The sequence below is a fragment of the Plasmodium gonderi genome, assembly GCF_002157705.1.
Source record: "Plasmodium gonderi DNA, contig: Chr08, whole genome shotgun sequence".
Lineage (NCBI taxonomy): Eukaryota > Apicomplexa > Aconoidasida > Haemosporida > Plasmodiidae > Plasmodium > Plasmodium gonderi.
In genome coordinates, this window is record NW_021628933.1 from 1401057 (window position 1) to 1422114 (window position 21058).

Genomic DNA, 21058 nt, shown 5'->3' on the forward strand with positions numbered 1-21058 from the left:
AGTACATTTTTTTTTTTTTTCCTTAACTTTTTTCAACAAGTTTATACTTACGTCCCCACATTTCTTCGTTACTTTGTTTCTTTACGGCTTTTTATTTATTTTATTTCATGTTACTTATTTATTTATTTATTTTATTTATTTATTTTATTTATTTGCATTATTTTATTACTATTTTTTTTTTTTTTTTTTTTTTACAACAAGTTACGATATGTTTTTTCTACATTTGTATCGTTTAACTTTATTTCCTTTAGCCCCATTTCACACGTCCGCTTTTCCTCTACCCATCGCTTGAGCGAAGTGTGGCCTTGTCTTGCTCCTTTGCTTTTGTTAATCAGATCTAGTGCCCTTTGTTCGTACACCTATCCACTTACACGTTAACATACGTTTTTACATTCTTACCCATTTGCATAACACTTATTTTGGAATGATAAGGAGCTTTCTTTGCTTGTGTTCTTGGACTATATTTTTTTATTTTCATCAGATTGAAACTTGAATAATCAGTTGACTTTATTTCATTTCTCCCCTTATTGTTTTTTTTTTCTTTTTTTTTTTCTTTTTTTGCCTCACCAGTAGTAACTTCTAAAACTAAGCATGTAACATAAATTACATGCATACATATGTGCATACACATATACATACGTACATGTTTACGTACACAAAAAAAAAAAAAAAAAAAAAAACTTATGTAGAACCATTGTTCACCCCTCTATTCTCGCGTACATTTTTTTACATCCATCAACAGACACATTTGCTAAGAAATATCCCGATAAATAATAATACAGAAATAATATATAACGCTTATAACTAATCCAATGTATTGTGCTGAAAAAGGTGGGTCTGTTAATTAAGGGTTTAAATTAGATCAGAGAGAAAGGTTAGTATTTTTTTTTTTTTTTTCTCTCTTTTTAGTTCGAATGTGATGATCAGAATTTATTTTTTTTTTTTATTTTATTTTATTTATTTTTTTTTTTTTTCGTGTGTGTGTATGACAAATAAATGATCTACGAGGAGGGAAATCAAATATTTTAAGAGATCTACTATGAGAGAAATATCAATGCAAATATATTAGATCTAAAGAAATTGGAGTCGAATAAATCAGACACGAGAAGACATAATAAAATCCATTTTAACACATCTATGAAGGGACAGGGGAATAAGGTATCATTAAATATAGAAAATTTTCCATATTACAACAAAGAACACGAAGAGATGTATAAAATGCAGGAAAATTTTCATGTTAAATTTGGTAATCATTATCAGGGTTCTTGTAAAGATAAACGTATGTATGAATTGAATAGAAATAATGAATCACAAAAAGAAGATATCATAGATGGAGAACAGTTGGGAATGGCATCACCATTTATAGAGAAAGAACATCTAACCAGCATTAATGATGCACATTATGAACCCTATAGGAATCACCCAAGTGGAACTATTTCTCACAAGTGCACCAAAGTTCGTACCCGGGGAGAAGGAGCTGTAATGAACAAAATGGATACAGGTGATGCAGCCGCTAACCTGATATGTTGTAATTATTACCAGATCGAGCACAACCAACCGAATCAACGGAATCAACCGAATCAGCTTTGGGATAGGACGAATGGCAACCCGTGTGGAATTATGTCTGCATCTGGGCACCCTCCATCTGCTGCCATACCACCAGATGCCTTCCCCACAGGGTATGATACCAGACTTGGAAACAATGTACACCCTGTTTCTATGAATTGTAACTTGAATAGTAATTTGAATAGTAACCCTCCACATTCTGTGAACTATCTGCATGTGTATGCCAACCCAAACAGGTTTGACAATCCGCAGGGGTATAGCACTTCCCATGATTATACCACGTATCACGAGTATAGAACCCATAACGAGTATAGAAACCCTAACGAGTATAGAACCCATAACGAGTATAGAACCCATAACGAGTATAGAACCCCTCACGAGTATAGAACCCATAACGAGTATAGAACCCCTCACGAGTATAGAACCCATAACGAGTATAGAACCACGCACGAATATAACGCGCCCCATCAACACATTCCTCTTAGTAGTGACCATCAGAACATAGACCCTGAAACAAACTGCGCATTTCGGGTAAACTACACATATGGAAAGGATTTAGAAAATTATAACGATTCGCACAAAAATAGTTATGCCAAGTATGGAAGTAGTGTCACGCACCAATATCAGATGAAGGAAGAAGTAAATAAGCAAACATTTCAATCCAATCGAAATAATACATTTAATAGAAATGGAGGATTCAAATATGCACCTTGTATTGATAGGAATGATCGATCATACACGATGAATATCTATGATGAGTATAATCATAAGTTTGAAAATAATCAAGTAGAGGAAGATGAATTCAAGAAGGAGAATGAGCAAAGCCAAAGATATTACCATGGCTCTGTTTACAAGACTCAGAATGTATTTCCTGTTACTGAAAATGGAAACCATCCATTGATGAAGGACTCAGAAAGGAGATTCCTACGGAGGGAGAGTAATCGAATGGATGATGCCTCGATCAGCAGTAACCGGCGCGGAAATAATGGTAGAACAAACACTAGTAGAAGTAATAATTACAGAAGCAATAATGGCAGAAGCAATAATGGCAGAAACAACAATAGCAGAAACAACAATAGCAGAAACAACAATAGCAGAAACAACAATAGCAGAAACAACAATAGCAAAAACAACAATAGCAGAAACAACAATAGCAGAAACAACAATAGCAGAGGTAGTAATAACAGAAGCAGCAATCGCGAGCAAGAAAGTAACTACGCGAAGAGGAAGGGACAGGGAGAGGAAGACAACCCTCCCCTGGGGTGCAAGGGAGAAAGGAAATATGCTGAAATAATGGGAATAAAAAGAAAAGGAAGAGAAAAGAGGACTAAAATTTTGCTGACAGAAGATTGTCTAAAGAGTGCACAAAGCAACATTCAAAAATTATCTATTTATAATTCAAGAAATGAAATTTTAAAAATGATAAATGAGAATGATGTGACGTTTATACATGGTGAAACGGGTTCTGGTAAATCGACGTGCGTACCCAAATTTCTTCTAGAAGAAAATTTAAAAGAAAAAAAAAATAAAATAAATATCATTGTTACTGAACCAAGAAGAATTGCATGTATATCATTATCAAAAATTTTATCCGAATTGATAAATGAAAAATTAGGAAATACAGTTGGGTATAGAATATCTGGAGAATCTGTTTATGACAATGAGAAAACGTTAGTTACTTATACAACTATCGGATTTCTGTTTAAACTGTTTTTACATCATAAAAATATGTACAGAAAATTTACTCATATCATTATAGACGAAATACATGACCGGAGCATACTGCTTGATATTGTATTACTTTTTATTAAGGTTTACTTGCACAACAAAAGGAAGGATGAAAAAATGTTTAAGTTGATTATCATGTCAGCAACTATGCAAAGCAATTTATTTTATTCTTATTTTCAGCACCAGTATATCAACATGAGTTCCATATTTATAGGTACAAAAATCTACAGCATCGACACCTTTTACATTGAAGATATAATAAGGTATGCACGCGAACCCGTTAGCGATTCAGACAGTTGTATGATGAATTCTGATTCAGAGAGGGAAGAAGTAGATGTCCCACAAAACTTATGTCATGTGCAAGAGAAAGGAGATATAAAGCCACTAGGTGACGCAAGCCAAATAGAGAGAACCAGCAGAAATGAAAAAGTAATCGAATTCATTTTACGCAAAAAAAATTGCAGGAGGTTGAACCTTTCTCAAAATGCAGAAAATTTACTGCACAAAATTAAAAATGAATATGACAAAAATATAAATATGTTTAACCATAAAAATGGAAATAACCAGGAAAAGAGAAATATAAATGTGGAACATGTCATCCCAGCGAATGTATTTTCTAACGTATCCGAGTTGTGCCTTGAGTTAGTGTATAATTTATGTCTACGAGGTGATAGTGTCTTAATATTCCTATCAGGAATGCAAGATATTACAGACATGTATCATCAGCTATGTATAATAATAAATAACAATTCGTTTAAGTATAACATAAAATTCCATATTCACATATTGCACAGTTGTTTATATGATAATACAATACATAAATTACAAGGAAATGACACAGATAGCATTCATATTTTTTTATCTTCAAACATTGCTGAGAGTTCTATTACCATACCAAATGTACGACTAGTTATTGATTTTTGTATACAAAAAAACATTGAATATAATTCTAAAAAGAGAGCACATATTTTAACAAAAAAATGGATTAATAAATCTTCCATGGAACAGAGAAAGGGTAGATGTGGTAGGACATGTCATGGAATCTGCATACGGATGATAAGTAAGAATTTTCTTTCCTTTTTGAGGGATCACAAGGTTAGCGAAATATATACGCATAGTTTGCACCACTTATATTTGTACATACTGAAGAGTATGTCCGTGTTGAATCAGCTCATAAATGGGCACAAGTGTGCTGGCACTGGGGAGATAATGGATGGGACGAAGAATCCGAGCAGTAAGCAAATCGATATGAACAGCAAGCCAAGCGATATGAACAGTAAGCAAATCGATATGAACAGTAAGCAAATCGATATGAACAGCAAGCAAATCGATATGAACAGCAAGCAAATCGATATGAACAGCAAGCCAAGCGATATGAACGGCAGGCAGAGAAGTCTGAACATGTACGACGTGCTAAGCATGATAATCGAAGAACCATCGAAGGAGAAAATAAAAAATACAAGGTACGAGCTAGAAAAAATGAAAGCCATAATAAAAGTAAAAGACAAACTTGTTATCTCAATAATTGGGCAGATAATGATTCGATTCAATATGAGCATTAATTTATGCAGATTGCTACTATACGGAGTGGCAATGAATTTAACATTTGACACTATAATTATAATTGCCATTTTGGATACAAATGATATATTTCCAACATTTAATATGTACACGTCCAAGAATATATACGCTTATGGAGTGGGTTTGGAAGTATCCTTAAAACAAAAAAATTATTTCGATGGAAAAACATATTCAGAACCTATAATGCTAAGGAATGTTTTTATCGAATGGTTGTGTGTTTTCTCCTTGTACATTCAAGATTTAAAGAATGAAAATAGATTTGATAGATCAAATATAAAAAGTTATTACATTAATACATGTACAATTATGAACAAAAGGAATCATATCAATGCAAAGAAGTTATTATGTGTTATAAGCAGTGTACAAAATTTGTGTAGACGTTTATTAAAAATTTTAGACAAAAACAGTAATGCTTATAGATCAGTTGTTTACTTATTAAATTTATTAATTGGACAGGTACCACCAGTTACTGTAGTAGACAATCGATTAAATTGTCATTATGATGATAGTTCGTTTGAATCATTGAATGCCGAAAATGTTTTTCGTATAGTTACAAAATATTCATATTATGACTCATCAAATGAAAATCTATATTTAAAGTTTTTATTTTCTCTTGCTTTTACCCCATTGTTCATCCATGGTTCTCCAAATTTACCTATTCAAAATTCGAATGAAAAAAAAAACAAAGGGAAAAAATTGTTAGGCTTATTAAATTTTATGACGTCGCAAAAATTAAATTTAAAAAATTGCATATACCTCAGAGGAGGAGGGGGAGGATCTTACATGCACGATATGAACATTTTGAGGAAATCTCTTTTTATTATGTGCCCATACTTATCGTTTGATTTATTCTACATGAAAAATTTTTACATTGTCCATTTTGATGATAAGAAAGGAATAAACAAATATTTCAATGATCACTATACAGGCCAACATGGCCACCATGCAAGCCAACTAACCGCATTCCATAGCTCAGAAAATTTAGCAGAATTAAATCAGAGAGATAATATTCCAAATAGACAATATTCAATATACGGAGGAAAACATTCAAATGAAATTTTCTGCAATATAAGAGGTGTGGGGTACTTCCCCACTAGAGATAACGGCAGCAGGTTCAGCCTCAGCAACAACTTATTCATAGGAACAGAATTAAGCAAAGTTTTTTTCAACCCATCTAATATAAAATTCTATCATGAGCTAATTGAACAAATAAAAAAAGAATTACTATGCATGTATAACAATGATGCAGAAAAAAACATTTTTTTTAATTTTCAGGAAAATATTTTTAATCTCATACACCCAGTACAAGCAATAGTACCTGTGCAGGTAAATCAAAAGGATGAAATTAACAATGCTTCCCTATGTACCAACATTATAAATATGTTTTCTAGCGGAAGAATGTCCTTTAACATTCCTCTGTGGAAATCGTCATACCCGGGAAATTCGAATCACCACAACCACCATCACTACAATCAGAATCGACCAAATGCCGGTCGTGTAAGTAACTATTTCAATCATCAGTACGAGATGAAGAAGCCAAAGAATCTATTCCTAGTTAAGTGGACTTTGCTTAACACGGACAATTATAAAATCAGCAAAAAGGAGAGGGAAAAAAGAGCTCAAGAGGTTGGCAGAGAGGTTGGCAGAGAGGCTGGTGGTGAAATGGATGCCGATTGGAAAAAGGAAGAAGAAGTGAGTCAGAGAAGAACAGAAGACATAGATATCCACAATTCCAGCTCTGATTGCACTGTTTTTAATAACAAAGAAAAACAAAAAAAAATGAAATGTAACTTGAGCTTCAAGTCAGTCCTTGGATTCCTTTCTCTTTGTCCATTTTATTATGATATAGAAAAAAGGATTTACAGAAAACAAACGCAAGACATTTTTGCTGTATGCTCAAGCATTGATTATAGTTGCACTAATGACACATACACATGGGTAAACTATTGCACTGTTATCCCGAATGAATATTTCCTAAGTTTTTTTTTAGCCTCCCTGCCTGACCATGACAACGTCATTTTGAACACGAGATCAAATTTAAAGGGAGTAGACATATTGTCTGTAAAGATATTTGATTCGAAAGAAATAGTTATTCAGGATGTAAAGAGGAAAAAGTTGAAGGGGATGGTAGGTGCCTCTACTTCTTCTACATCGGTTGGTGGTGCTCCTCCTGTTGATGGTTTTCCTATTGACAATCCGCTACATATACAAAGCCACATGCAACTTTTAAGGAATCATGATCAGTTATCTCAAAATGTACCCAAAAGAGTAGAAGTAGAAGGAGAATCTTGCCAGGACGAGAATCACCCACCATTATCTGTCAACGTGTACGATTTGTTAAGAATCAATTATGTGCGCTATTGTTTGTCGAAATATTTATTTTTATTAACCATGGCCTATAACCACAAGGACGAACAAGCACGGGAGGTAGAGTTCAATGAGAATTCGATGGATGATAAGAATTCGATGGATGATAAGAATTCGATGGATGATAAGAATTCGATGAATGATAAGAATTCGATGAATGATAAGAATTCTTGTACTACTACACCCATAATAAAGAAAATAAGAGATTCATCAAAAGAACGATTGTCATTATTTCAAGGTGATAATACACCATCACAAGTGTCAGGACCAACATTGGAATCATTAGCATTTGTAAAGGAATCATATTTGAATCAAACCAAGGACGCTTCTCTAAGTGGAAGAGATGGAGATATCACGAATCATATAATAGTAACCAAAGTGAGTAGGGAAGAGAGCAAAGAAGTAGTAGTTAAAGAAGAGGAAGAAAATATTGAAAAAGGAATAAATTATAAAACCAATGATAATGAAAGACAAAAAAGTACATACCCAGCAGAGCAAGGAAATGAATACTTTAGTGAAGATGACGCAATGAGTGATGTGGAAGAAAATCATTTATTAAAGGAAAATTTATATATTAGTAAAGTTATTCAAAATTTAATAAACGAAAATAATAACGATAGAATAAATTATGATATTTATACCATGGATGATAAGGAGACAATGTATAACGGAAAAGAAAACAAAGGAGGAAATGATTTTAATCTAAATATTCTACATGCAAATGAAGATTTAATAAATTTAAATGAAACATGGAATGATTACAAAGGCACTCATATATTAAAGACATATGATCACTTGTATAATTATTTAATCAATCCAAATAAAGTATCATTTGTTATTAAACCGATCAAGGAGAAGTCCCTAACAAGCATCTCTGCAGTGAAAAAATGTTATTTAAATAATAATTTTTCCGTACAAATTTGTCAATCGATTAATGCCTATGGGAATAGCAAATCTGAAGATTTTCTCTTTTTCAAGCCAATCAACTTGAACCCCATTGAAGACTTGAATTATCATCTTAGATCCATGTACTATGATGAATGCTTTCCTGGGAATCACGACAATATATAGATCACCATTCGTAGGATATTGGACGTGAGCGAGATTATATTCGTCGGAAATTGGACGTGAGCGAGATTATATTCGTCGGAAATTGGACGTAAGCGAGATTATATTCGTAGGAAATTGGACGAAAGCGAGATTATATTCGTAGGAAATTGGATGAAATCGAGATTATATTCGTAGGAAATTGGATGAAATCGAGATTATATTCGTAGGAAATTGGATGAAATCGAGATTATATTCGTAGGAAATTGGATGAAATCGAGATTATATGCACAAAATGAGGCCTCTGGATGAATATCCCTTATAATTGGATGAACAGGTGGCAAAAAAAAAAAAAAAAAAAAAAAATGGAGACGAAAAATATACCGCATGATTGGATTGATTCATTCATTGAAAGAGGATCTGGGGGTGTGTGGTTTGTATATACCATTCTAACTTCATGATGATTTTTTTTTTTTTTTCCTTTTCAAGTTATAACACAGACACACAGGCACATTCTTGTGATCCTAGGTGTCGCATAATATTTTTTAAAAAAAAAAAAAAAAACTTCATTCGAAAGGTTTCAAAAGTCAATAGTAAAAAAAAAAAAAACATATATCGAACATTGTCAGAACAGTGAACACTCTAGAGATGTTCTCTCCTATGAATGGAATAACTAAGACAAGAATAAGAATGCTGTTTCTAGCATTTTTTTATTTTTTTTTTTTTTTTTTTTACAATTCACTTTCGTCTGTGGGGAGGTCAGAATTGTTGCTGTCACTTCCATCTGTGGGGAGGTCAGAATTGTTGCTGTCACTTCCATCTGTGGGAAGATCAGAATTGTTGCTGTCACTTCCATCTGTGGGGAGATCAGAATTGTTACCATCCCATCCATCCGTTGTTATGTCCAAATCGTCATCCATATCGGTGTCACCTAATTCGATTGCATCCGTTGAATCGCGCTTTTTACCTGGGGTAATATCTGCCCGATCACTTCCATTAATTTTGTGATTTGCTATCCCATGCAGATACTCCTCATGGTCATAATCGTCATCATCGAATAGATCCCCATCGTCCTCCATATCGTCCACTTCCCCAGACTCGAGGTCATCCATGGGGTCGTCATGGGGTGGGGAGGTTTCTCCCGTCGTGCTATCGGATCCAACGTGGTTGTGTGTATGATGCAATGATTCCTTCCTGTGTACATAATTATTCGTGTAACTTTTTTCCTTCCTATTCCCCTTCTTCATATTGTCGTTTTTGGATGCTCTTGTTTGAAAGTATATCATATCTTCAACGTCGGCTTTAAAAAAACTTGTGATGTTAAATAGATGTTTGAATTTTTTACTTGAACTCATTTTGTTATAGATGTATTCAGTAGCTTTAAGTACATCTGTATCTGAGTTAGCTTGGTGAAGCTCATTTGCATAAAAAAAAAAATGAAAAATTTGATCAATTGTGTTTTTATAATTTCTATCGAGATAATCTACACACGACTCTGTATCCTCCTCAATACCTTTGTTACTCCCTTTTTTATAATTAACAAGATGTTGAAAAAAAAGTTTCTTCGTTTCATCCACAGTTTTGTCTATATTTAGCTTATGAAAGGTAATTGGCACTATTGTGTTCAGGTAATGTGGGTTATAGTCCCTCGGTTCTTTTGGGAAGAATCCTTCAAAATTTATGGGTAGGATGTTTAGTTGCTTAGTCCAAAGACCTAAAGCGTCTTCATTAAACAAGTTTTCTGTGTCCCTCCTTTCGACATTGGTCATTTTGTCAGCATTGCTCATTTTGTCAACATTGTTGATGCTTCCCATTGGGCAGGGAACACACTTGTTCTTGCAGAAGTATAATTTTTTCACAGCTTCATCGTTGAGTAGTATTCCAGCTGCACCTGCTAAGTAATGATAGACATTTTGTTCATCCTTTGTAAGAGAATTGTGTGTGTATCTCTTCCCGATATAAAAAGGAACATGTTTATTATTTAGTACTCCTGTCGATACTTTGCCTGCACCTGCGTCTTTGCAATAGACAGGTACATAATTGTATGACTTCAATGCATTAATAGTTTTAGCGAGAGTGGTTTTTATATATTTGTAAAGGTACAGATATCTGTTGTTGAAATTTTTTACAAATTCTGATTCATTTTCATCTAAATGATCAAAATATTTTACATATTTCATATACATATATCCCCTCGAATGAGTGCATTGATTTGTAGTTAAATTCATTACATCAATTAAATTTTTGACATTGACAAATGTATTGTCAGGTGAAATAAAAAAAAATTTTACGGGTGAATTTTTCTGAACATATTCTTCATACAGATGATAGATTATATTTCTCACTTTTTTGCAGAATCTATCACCATTTTGTGAATCTATATCATTATTATCTTCAAAATGAAGCATATCGTAATTTTTACTTTCTTTGTCAGAAAAATAAATGACTTGAACATTTATTTCTTCATTTTCGAAAGCACTTTTTAAGAAATTATGGTTTAAAATGTTTTCCCCATTTTTGTTATGTCCCTTGGCACTACTTGCATTATCCTCTATTTCTGCATTCTTATTTTTTAATTTTCCTTCCTTTTTATTCGCTAAATATGAGTTAAAAATTAGCTCGTTATTTTTCTTATTATCGTATGTATTTTTTATATAACCTATTCTATTTTCTGTTTTTTCACTCGTTACTACTCCAATGATGAGATTTTTATGTGTCCAATTATTTTCATTTTCATCCAGGAGAGTATCATACTTTTTATTAATTCGATTAAGTTTCATTTTGTATTCATCTATAGAATGGAAATTTATTTCTTCTGTCTCTTTTATGTACTTTTCCAACTTCACATCATTTTCGATACTGATCTGGTGATATTTGTCATAATGCACAAAAGCTTCACTACTAGATCTAACAGAATAACTTGCACAAGTTGATATTGGATAGAAAAGGTTGAAGTAGGATAATATTAGATGTGCAAATTCTTCATCGCTTGGTCGATCTCCAGGATCAACCATGGGTTCAGCTTTTTCATCAGATGATGAACCTTTACTCTCCTTGCTATTATTACCTTCATTCCCCATATTGTAGTAATCACGAAACAGATGTAGAACTAGATGGTATTTGTAAGCGTCATACTTGGTTCTCCCATCATTATCTAACAGATGCACATGGTTCTCATCATTGAGACAGGTATTTTCAAAGTGAGTTAACTTCACATCTAGATAATCAAAAACATATTTCGACAATTCGAATATGTTATCTCTTATTAGTTTAAAATTATTTATCGATGAGTTCATCATGATGTGGTTGCATAAATTCCTTAACAAAAAAATATCCATAATTATACCGCTATTCAAAGAAAAAAAGAAAAAATCTTTATTCATGTTATGATTATTTCCAGATAATGATGACTTTTCATCATTAAATCTATATCCAATGAATAGTCCTTTGTACGTATCACCTGGGTGAACAAATTTGTCGCTAATTTCATTTTCATCACTTGAAAAAAAATTCATTTCCTCCTGAATCATACGTTGAATATGTTCTTTAGCCGTAATTCCCTTGCTTTTATCATTTGTATGTTCTTCTTCCTCTTTTCTTGAATACATCACTTGCATTTCTTCCATTGCGTCTTTCTTTTTCTTTAACTCAACATTATACTCGAACAGAATTCCTTCAATGTCTATAGATCCATTTTTATAATTAGACCCGTTATAAATATACTTATTAAATTTTCTTAACAGGAGTTCAAGGTTTAGAGGGTGTACTCTAGTAAAAGCTGTTCCCAGAAATATATATCGAATATTTTCTACCCCTTGATTATTTTTATCTTCCAATTGTTTATATATATCTAGTAGGAGTTGGAAAATGTTTACATGATTTAAATTGTTCAGATTTAATAAATGTTCATCTAAGGTGTACAAGTTATCACCTATCTCTAAATCAAATAGCACCGTGTGTAGTAACCCTTCGCTGAACCCTAGATCCAAAATGGGTTCGTTTAATACTATAAATTTTGTATTTTTTTTTAGGCTCTTAAATAATTTATCTTTTATATGACTACATCTTGCTATTGTTGTGCTTATTGCAAAAATGGAAAATAATATTCTCCTTGCTATGTTCATAATGTCTCCTTGTTCTTTTGGGTTTCCTTTTTAATCTACTCGAGATGTTATATCAGTATAAGTGTACATGTGTTGGGAAGTCAGCTGGCATTTCTCAAAAAAGCATGTCCACACACATATACACATGAATAGGTACGTTCATACACGTACATATGAATAGGTCCGTTCATACACATACATATGAATAGGTACGTTCATACACGTACACATGAATACGTATGTACGTGCTAACTTGACGAATCGCCCTATCAGCAGATACACAATCTTTAAATAGGTTAAAAAGCTCAAGGGAGAGAAATGAAAAAAAAAAAAAAAGAAAAAAAAAAAAAAAGGGGAAGTAGCAAATTGGCACAATAAAAAATTACTAGTTTGACAACTCCCCGAATTTTCCGAACAGACATTTGGTAAAAGCGTTGCCCTTTTTTTCATCAAAAAAAAACAAAAATGATAAGTAAAATAAATAAATGAATAAATTAATGAATGAATAAATGAATAAATTAATGAATGAATAAATTAATGAATGAATAAATTAATGAATGAATAAATTAATGAATGAATTAATTAATGAATAATGTGGAACAAACAATGCCACGAAAATTCATGTCATTTTACTCAAACTTTTAAAAGGGTGATATCAAGTCCCGTTTCACCAAAAGCTAGACCGAAAAATAAAAAAGAAAATGTTAATCACACTTGATCCTAGTTGCATAAACCAAAAAAGCTTGTACACTGTGTACTACCCCTGGTATGCAAAATAGTGTAACAAAAAGAAAGTATAAAATATTCGGTTACCAAGAACAGCATTTCCGTCTTATGTACACACACAGGAGGATAACTCATATATAATTGTGCATGTATCACTGTACACACGTGTCCTCATATATATATTGCACACATTGCTTTACATACACAATACCAATATACCATCACATGAACAATTAAAGACTGAAGAACTGCAATCTTACATTGGGAAACTTTGTCAAATGAAATAACGTAACATATATACTACACCTCCCTATTTTAATCGAAAAAAAAAAAAAAAAAAAAAAATGGGCTACACAAATTCTCTCCTAGCAGCTCATTTTCATTTTTCATTTTTTTCTCGTTCTTTTCTTGCGCAATCTTTTGCATTCTTTTATGTATATTCATTATAATACTTCAAATGGGATAAGATAGTAAGGCAATAACGCCAAGTAATTTGTTTAATTGTTTAAATTAGTAAAAAAGCAAAATAATAAAAAAAAAAAAAAAAAAGAAAGAAAGAAAATTGTAAATAAATACATAACTAGGATATTTCGGTAAATTCATGAATGGCTAAAATAAATACATAAACGGATGAAAAATGGACATATATAAAATAACAAAATAAGTGGGGTAAAAAAAAACATATTAAGAAAAAAATTTATATGCATAATTATCTCATATGCATGCGAGTAGAATTTAAGAGGTATGTGGAGAAACTTATAGAACAAGTATAACGTCCCTTTTATAATCATGTGAAACAAAATAGCATATTTTCCATCTGAAGAGAAAATTTGTGTACAAGGTGTGGGTGGGTGGGATTGAATAATAAATTGTTTTTGTATACAGTGTTAAATACTACACATATAACTAAAACATGATATATATATTATCTCTACCCCAATTATTTTATTTATTCATTTATTTATTTTCTCCTCCTCTTTTGTCCTTACAACTTATGCATACTTGTTTTAATATATGCATACATTTTTTTCTTCTTTTTTTTTTTTTACTTCACCTTGAGAGAGCGCGATAAAATAAGTGGTTAAGATATATATATATATATTTTTCCTTAATAATTTATGCTAACTCTTGCAGGAAATTTCTTTTGCTAGGAGTTAGACATATATACCCCAGAGTGTACATATATATATATGCTAGAAAGAGAAGCAAGCGAAACTTGCAAATTGAGAACAAAAGAAAAGGAAATTACTTGAGAACATTCAAAATGAATACATTTTCAGCACCTCCGGATACAGTAAGTAGATTATATCGAATGTAATTCAGGTCATCGACTACCTCCTTTTTTCTTCCTGTAAATGAGTAGAGAAAAATATAAATTCGTTAAGTTGAATATAATCGACATGGTGCAAGCGATGGGGTCGATATTATGGAAATTTCGCTTGCACAAATCAATTATAGGTGTGCAGGTAACATATATATTTATGCATGCACACATGTGTATAGTTCATCATGCTGACATGGAAAGAGAGAAAATAAAAAAAAAAAGCATGCAAAAAATTATTGTAGATAATAAAATAAAAATATGCATAACATTTTTTCACTCACCTCTCAATATCTGAATGGGCTTGTATTTCCTTGAAGACTCATCATAGTAACAAGTATTGTTTACAAGTGCACATTTTTTGTCACATGAGTATGTACTTATAATCCTGTTTTCATCATCCAAATCAGTATTATTCTTAATTAAGGAATCCAATTTGGCTAGTTTTTGGAATATTTTATTTGAAACACTAACATCAAATGCTTTTAACAAATCAAGGAATGTTAATAACTTAGATATAATAAGACCTTCCACTTTATTTTTACTTTTAATAAATCTATGCAAACAATGGAAATAAAAAAAGTGATCACGATAGAACATTTCCACATTCAAATTTTGAATGACCTGTGGAAAAGATTTCAACATGTTAATATTTTCCTGAATGAAATTTTTACTTAAGTTATGAGAATCTACTACTACTCCTCCTCCTCCTTCACCTCTTTGATTCGTGTTTCCAATTGGTGTCTTTTCACATATCCCTTTGTTGGAAGATGATAAAAGTGTTTTTTTAGGGATGTATATGAATTTTCTTTTAACTAACATATGCTCTTCTAGCAAAGTATTGTCACCTTTAGAATTTACATCATTAATGTTACTACTAGTACTAGCTCCTCTTCCGACAGTACTTTCAGCAATGGTAGCATATTCAAGAGTAAATATCTCTGAAATCAAATTTTCATTAATGTGCTTACATTCTTGTTCCATATCTATGTACGAATTTGTGTCATACCTCTCCTTTAATCTTTTCAAATACCCATTGCATCTGTCTTGATACATTTCCATAAAAGTTTTGCTTTCCAAACAATTCACTAAATCAAGGTAACATACATTATCTATTTCGTCCCCTTTAACAGTTTTGTTATATTTACTAATAAGATATTCCTGAAATGCATTTAGATCCAAATTGTGAATATTTTCTTTTAATACTCTCCAAAAACTTTTGGATTTAATTAAATCTTGTATATGGTCATAATTATTTACCACATGTATTACATTTTCTAAAAAATGTGAATTTTCACTAAATTTATATTTGAAATCTTTACTATTTCTTGGGTTATTTGTACTTGTAGTTGCTTCTACATCTGGAAGAACAATGATAACTACAATTTGACCTATGAAAAAACCTTTATTATTAACTTCCCATGCATTCTTTTCTTCCACGTATAGAAGATTTTTACTCGCATCTGTAACGAACATATTTCTTCCCATATGTTTTTTCTCCTTTTTAACAAAATTCTTATACATACCATTCGAAAATGCATTATCTGCTTCTTCATATTCCTTATTGGAAAGATCAATAAAACTTTGAATTTTTTCTAAATATTTCTTATTTTTCTCATTCTTTATCAATTCCTGATACTGATATATAACAAATGTGCATGAGTGTTGACACGTCAATTCATCAAAATCATTGTAACTGCTTAGCGTGTATATATTCCTGTCCTTAAATGCTTTTTTTAATACTTTATTATTGTTTCGGAATGACAATGGTAAATTATTTGTGCATAATGGCTTCGCCAATTGAATGTTAACTACATTGTTAAAAAATAAAAACGTGTTTGACAATGGTATTGTTACTTTCTTTATATCACAGTTCTTGAAGTTTCTTTCATCTAAATTCAGGTAATCTAAGAGCGCTAAAAAATGCATTATGAACGAGCTATGTGATACTAGGACGATATTGAACACACGTTTTTTTCCCTTCCCCATCGATTCGTTTGGGTTCACTTGGTTATTCTTTTCATCCGCTGCCTGTGCTTCTTGCTTTTGCTTTTGCTCTAGCTCTTGCTTCTGCTCCTTTCCCTGGAATGAACCGTCACCCGTACCTGATTCCTTCTTCTCGACCAAAGGGCTACTTTGCTGAGCTTCCTTCTCATGGGTATTCATGAACGCATTGACCTCTCTTTTAATGTGTGATTCTTCATCCGCCTTGTCACTATCCTTTGTTTTGTCTTTTCCATCCATTTTATTATTATGCTCTTCTAATTTCATGTTCTTTTCTATCTTCTCTGTATCGTCCAGAGGGTAATGCTTTCCATCGCCCTCGTTGTTCATACTTTCCACATGATCCTCATACTTTTGGTTACCTTCATCTGTGGCTTCATTTTCATCCCTCTCAAGAGAGGCAAAATAATTCACAGCAAGCGCGTGTGCCATTTTCAAAAATTGCATGCATCTACAGTAGACCTGATCAGATGATTCCCTAAATTTGTTTCCATACAAAATATCGTTTTCTCCGAAGCAAACAATTTCATAATCATCGAAATTTTTATCACAAAATTTCTTTATATCAGAAGTTTTTGATCTTTCGTCACTGAAATAATTCCCTGCCATTTCTCGAACTGGTTCATATATAAGAATATTCTTTTTGAAATTAAAATAGTACTTCATGGTTTCAAGGCATCTTTTAAGGGGAGAAGAAATAATTACAAAATCGCTATTTCTTTCAAATATACCCTTTCTACTTATATTGTAAGTTTCATTCTTGTCGTTGTTATTGTTTCCAGTACAACTGTTGCTTTTAATACTTTCTCTCTTATTTCCATTATTATACATGGAAGTTTGCTTATTTTTATCAATAGAATTATTATACAATTGTATAATCTTTTGATATAACTTATTATTTATATCACTCTTCAAATATTCACACATTTTTATTCCTTGTTCGCTTGCCTTACAATCTAAGTATTTTATGTCCTTATAAATTAAATCTCGTGACGTGTTTTTATTTTCCATGACTTCTCTATTATGTTCAGCTTCCATATGTCTCACTAAGTATATATTAATAACACAATTATTTTTAATAATTTTCTGCATATATTTTCTATTTTTCTTTAAATAATATGATGCTTTGTAGTACAAATCGTTAATTAATTCATTATACTTCGCGTGCGGTTCGCTACCCTTATAGGGTGAATAATGATGATGGTATTTGGTTCCACTGTAGTCATAATGTATCTGATTCGTGTTCTCTAAAGAGTTATAGTTGTTATTTACACCGTGGTTATGATAGTAATAATTATTCGCGCCGTGCCCGTACCCGTACATCCAAAAATTGTGCATATCGTACGAGGTCCCGTGGTTGTAACTGCCGTGATTGTTGTGGTTGTTGTAGCTGCCATGGTTGTTGTGGTTGCTGTAATTGTTGTGGGTGTTGTGGTTGTAATTATTTTGGTTATAATTTCCATGGTTATAGTTCCCTTGGTTGTAGCCTCCGTAGTGATGACCTCCATACCCGTAATTGTTGTGATTTTCATAACTGCTATATTGGTTGCTAAAGTTGACATGGCCATCATAGTTATTACCACCACCATATCCATTGTGATTGTAATTGTTATAATTGTCATAGCCACTATAATTGTGATTGTCATAATTTCCATAGGCGTGATTTCCATGGCTCCCATAGTACTGATTTGCATTGCTTACATGATTCCCATAATTTCCATGATTTCCATAATTTCCATGATTTCCATAATTTCCATGATTTCCATGATTTCCATGATTTCCATAATTTCCATGACTTCCATAACTTCCGTAATTTCCAAAATTTCCGTTGCTGTTATAATTGCCATAGTTCGAATAGCTGTAGTTTCCATAGCCATTCCCAGAATTCCCGTTACTACCTGCCATTTTCGCACTCGTATATTTCACATACGATTGATTATAATGATTTGGTTTTGCATACGTTACATTGTTAGCATTTCCCATATGGTAATAATTTTGATCTGTATAGCTATACGACGCAATATTCTTTGATGGGGGCTTAAATTTCGGATCTCCTTCTTCATTCATGTAACCTTTTTTTTTATCATTTACATTGTTTGGAAATGTTCCTGATGATTTGTCCACTGTTGTGTTGTAATTGTTCATATCATTATTTTTTCCATTTTTAACATTAATTTTTCTTTTGTTCAATTCCTGTGCATTAGCGTTCCAGTTATTCGGATACTGTCTCTCATACGAATAGTTACCTTTCATTGTGTGTGAGTACATGCACGCATACGAATTTTTTTTTTTTTTTTTTTTCTTTCCTTTCTTTTTGATAAATGCTAAAAAAATTATATATTCTTCTCAAGTCTTTAAAAGCAGTATTTGTTTACGACGCGCAATGTATATGTTTTTTGCGTATTTTTTCATGCGTCCCCGTCGATTCTAAAAGGTTATGTAGTTTTTATACACGAAGCATTGTTTATCATGAGGTGAGGTACTAATTGCATTTCTCCAAAAAAATGCAAAAAATTATAATAAAATGAGGTTGTATGATTATCTCAAATCTATTTCGTTTTTTCACCTTTTTGTTATATATTTTTTGTTCTTTTTCCTGGTATTTTTGGTATATATATATTTTTTTTTTTTTTGCTATTTTTTTTGGCTATTTTTTTTTTTGCTATTTTTTTTGGCTATTTTTTTTTTTTGCTCTTTTTTTGGTAATTTTTCTGATTATATTTTTTCTTGTATCTTTGTATATTTTTGTTATGTTTTTGTTATATTTTTGTTTTCTCAATTTTGACTCTCAGCTCGTAGTGAATTTACTTTTATATATATATTCAACTGCCCTCTTTATTTTTCTTCTTATCCCGCAACGACCTGGTTTTCAATCGCAACTCTTTTTTTTTTTTTTTTTTTTTATATATACAAGTATATATATAAAAAATACATATAAATACGTAATATAAACCCATGTAATATGTATAATTATGCGTTGTGTTGCATATGGAATTGAAAAAAAAAAGTTTGCGAAAGCGAAAAATATTTACGCGGACACAAGAAAAAAATATATATTCGAGAAAGGGGAAATAAGCAGTTAATGGAAATCGGAATTAGTGACGTAAGCTTAAAGAAAACATAAAGTGAACAGAACGGAAAACATGCAATGAACGGAAAGAAATACGTAGTATGCAGAAAAAAAAAAATTAAGGGAAAAAAGAATAAAAGCTGAATTAAAAAGAAAGGTGGAAAAAAAAACATTAGTAAAAAAAAAAAAAAAAAAAAAAAAAAAAAAAAGAAATTTTAGAAGGAAAAAAAATAAAATAATTCCAATAATTGAGGAAAAAAAAAAAAAAAAAAAAAAAAAAAAAAAAAAAAAAAAAAAAAAATAAAAAAAAAAAAAAAAAAAAAAAAAAAAAAACTAATAAGGAATTTTAGGAGGGAAAAAAATTACATTATTCCTATTATTGCGGAGATAAAAAAAAAAAAAAAAAAAAAAAAAAAAATTGAAAAGCACAGAATAAAACACAAAAAAAAAAAAAAAATACATGGATTAACCCAATATAAAAAAAAAAAAAGTTAAAATTATGTATTCTCTTCTTTTCTCACGTAATAAAAATGTAATAGTAGGTATATATGAATGCATGTATTTTTATTTGCAGCGCTTTATATATGTATGTAAAAGATGTGTTTCACATAATATGTATATATATATATACGTATATATGCATGTATATATTACCCGCACCCTTGCATGCACTGTTATTACATAAAAACTACATAACGTTTAAGCAACAACATTTCAATATTTACAGTTTTTCCAACAAATAAATATAGTTCAAACAAAAAATTCTCTATATATGTTGCTATATGTTTATTTAAATAACACTACTTACCCAAAGAAGAGGAAAAAAAAATATTATAAAGTATAAAAGTTATAAACTATATTTTGTTGCCATTTCAGCCTTTATAAATTATTTATTAATACATATATATTTAGACGTGTCATATATATATATATATATATATATATATATATATATATATTTACACTTGTGAAATTATATATAAATTAAAAATAATGCTACGATGTTGATAGGGGAAAAAAATGGATTTTCCAAAAAGTGCTTATCCAAATAGATTAATTAAAATTGCGCTTGCTTTTTAAATTTTTCAAAGGGTGTAGTGGGTCAAAGATTTACTTTTGGATTACGAAAATATGTTACATATGTAATTATCACATACATAGATATATGATGATTATGCATATATATATATATATATATTAATGTCTTAAACTCTTTAAAAGTCTTATGAGGAACGAAAATGAAAAGAGCCCATGTTTGAAGCATTTTAAATCATATAGTGTTTGGGGGGGTGCATAGAAGTTATGAATATTTTTCCTCAAGTTGGAAATGAAATGTGGGAAAAAGTGTCAAATGGATTAATAACAGAAAAACATTCTAAAAATAAAGCGGAGCATGATATATTACAAAAAAAAAAAAAAAAAAAAAAGAAAGAAATTTGGGTAACTGTCACATCACTCTTTAAATAAAAGAAATATCAAAAACAGAAAATATGCATAAAAAAGATTTTAACTTAAAAGTACACCTTTGCAAAATTGATCTATCGC

General features: G+C 31.1%; 3 protein-coding genes across 3 annotated transcripts; 1 reads left to right on the plus strand and 2 right to left on the minus strand.

The window, feature by feature from the left end:
- Positions 1–1137: 1137 nt before the first annotated feature.
- Positions 1138–8313, plus strand: PGO_082820 (DEAD box helicase; the record flags this gene model as incomplete). Its single annotated transcript, XM_028687504.1, has 1 exon — positions 1138–8313. One exon carries the CDS (start codon positions 1138–1140, stop codon positions 8311–8313), a length of 7176 nt encoding a protein of 2391 aa, XP_028543305.1.
- A 707-nt stretch (positions 8314–9020) lies between these two features.
- Positions 9021–12413, minus strand: PGO_082830 (hypothetical protein, conserved; the record flags this gene model as incomplete). Its single annotated transcript, XM_028687505.1, has 1 exon — positions 9021–12413. The coding sequence occupies one exon, from the start codon at positions 12411–12413 to the stop codon at positions 9021–9023; it is 3393 nt and encodes a 1130-aa protein (XP_028543306.1).
- A 1950-nt stretch (positions 12414–14363) lies between these two features.
- On the minus strand, positions 14364–18696 carry PGO_082840 (phosphoglycerate mutase; the record flags this gene model as incomplete). Its single annotated transcript, XM_028687506.1, has 2 exons — positions 14364–14467; positions 14724–18696. 2 exons carry the CDS (start codon positions 18694–18696, stop codon positions 14364–14366), a joined length of 4077 nt encoding a protein of 1358 aa, XP_028543307.1.
- Between the last annotated feature and the right edge of the window lie 2362 nt (positions 18697–21058).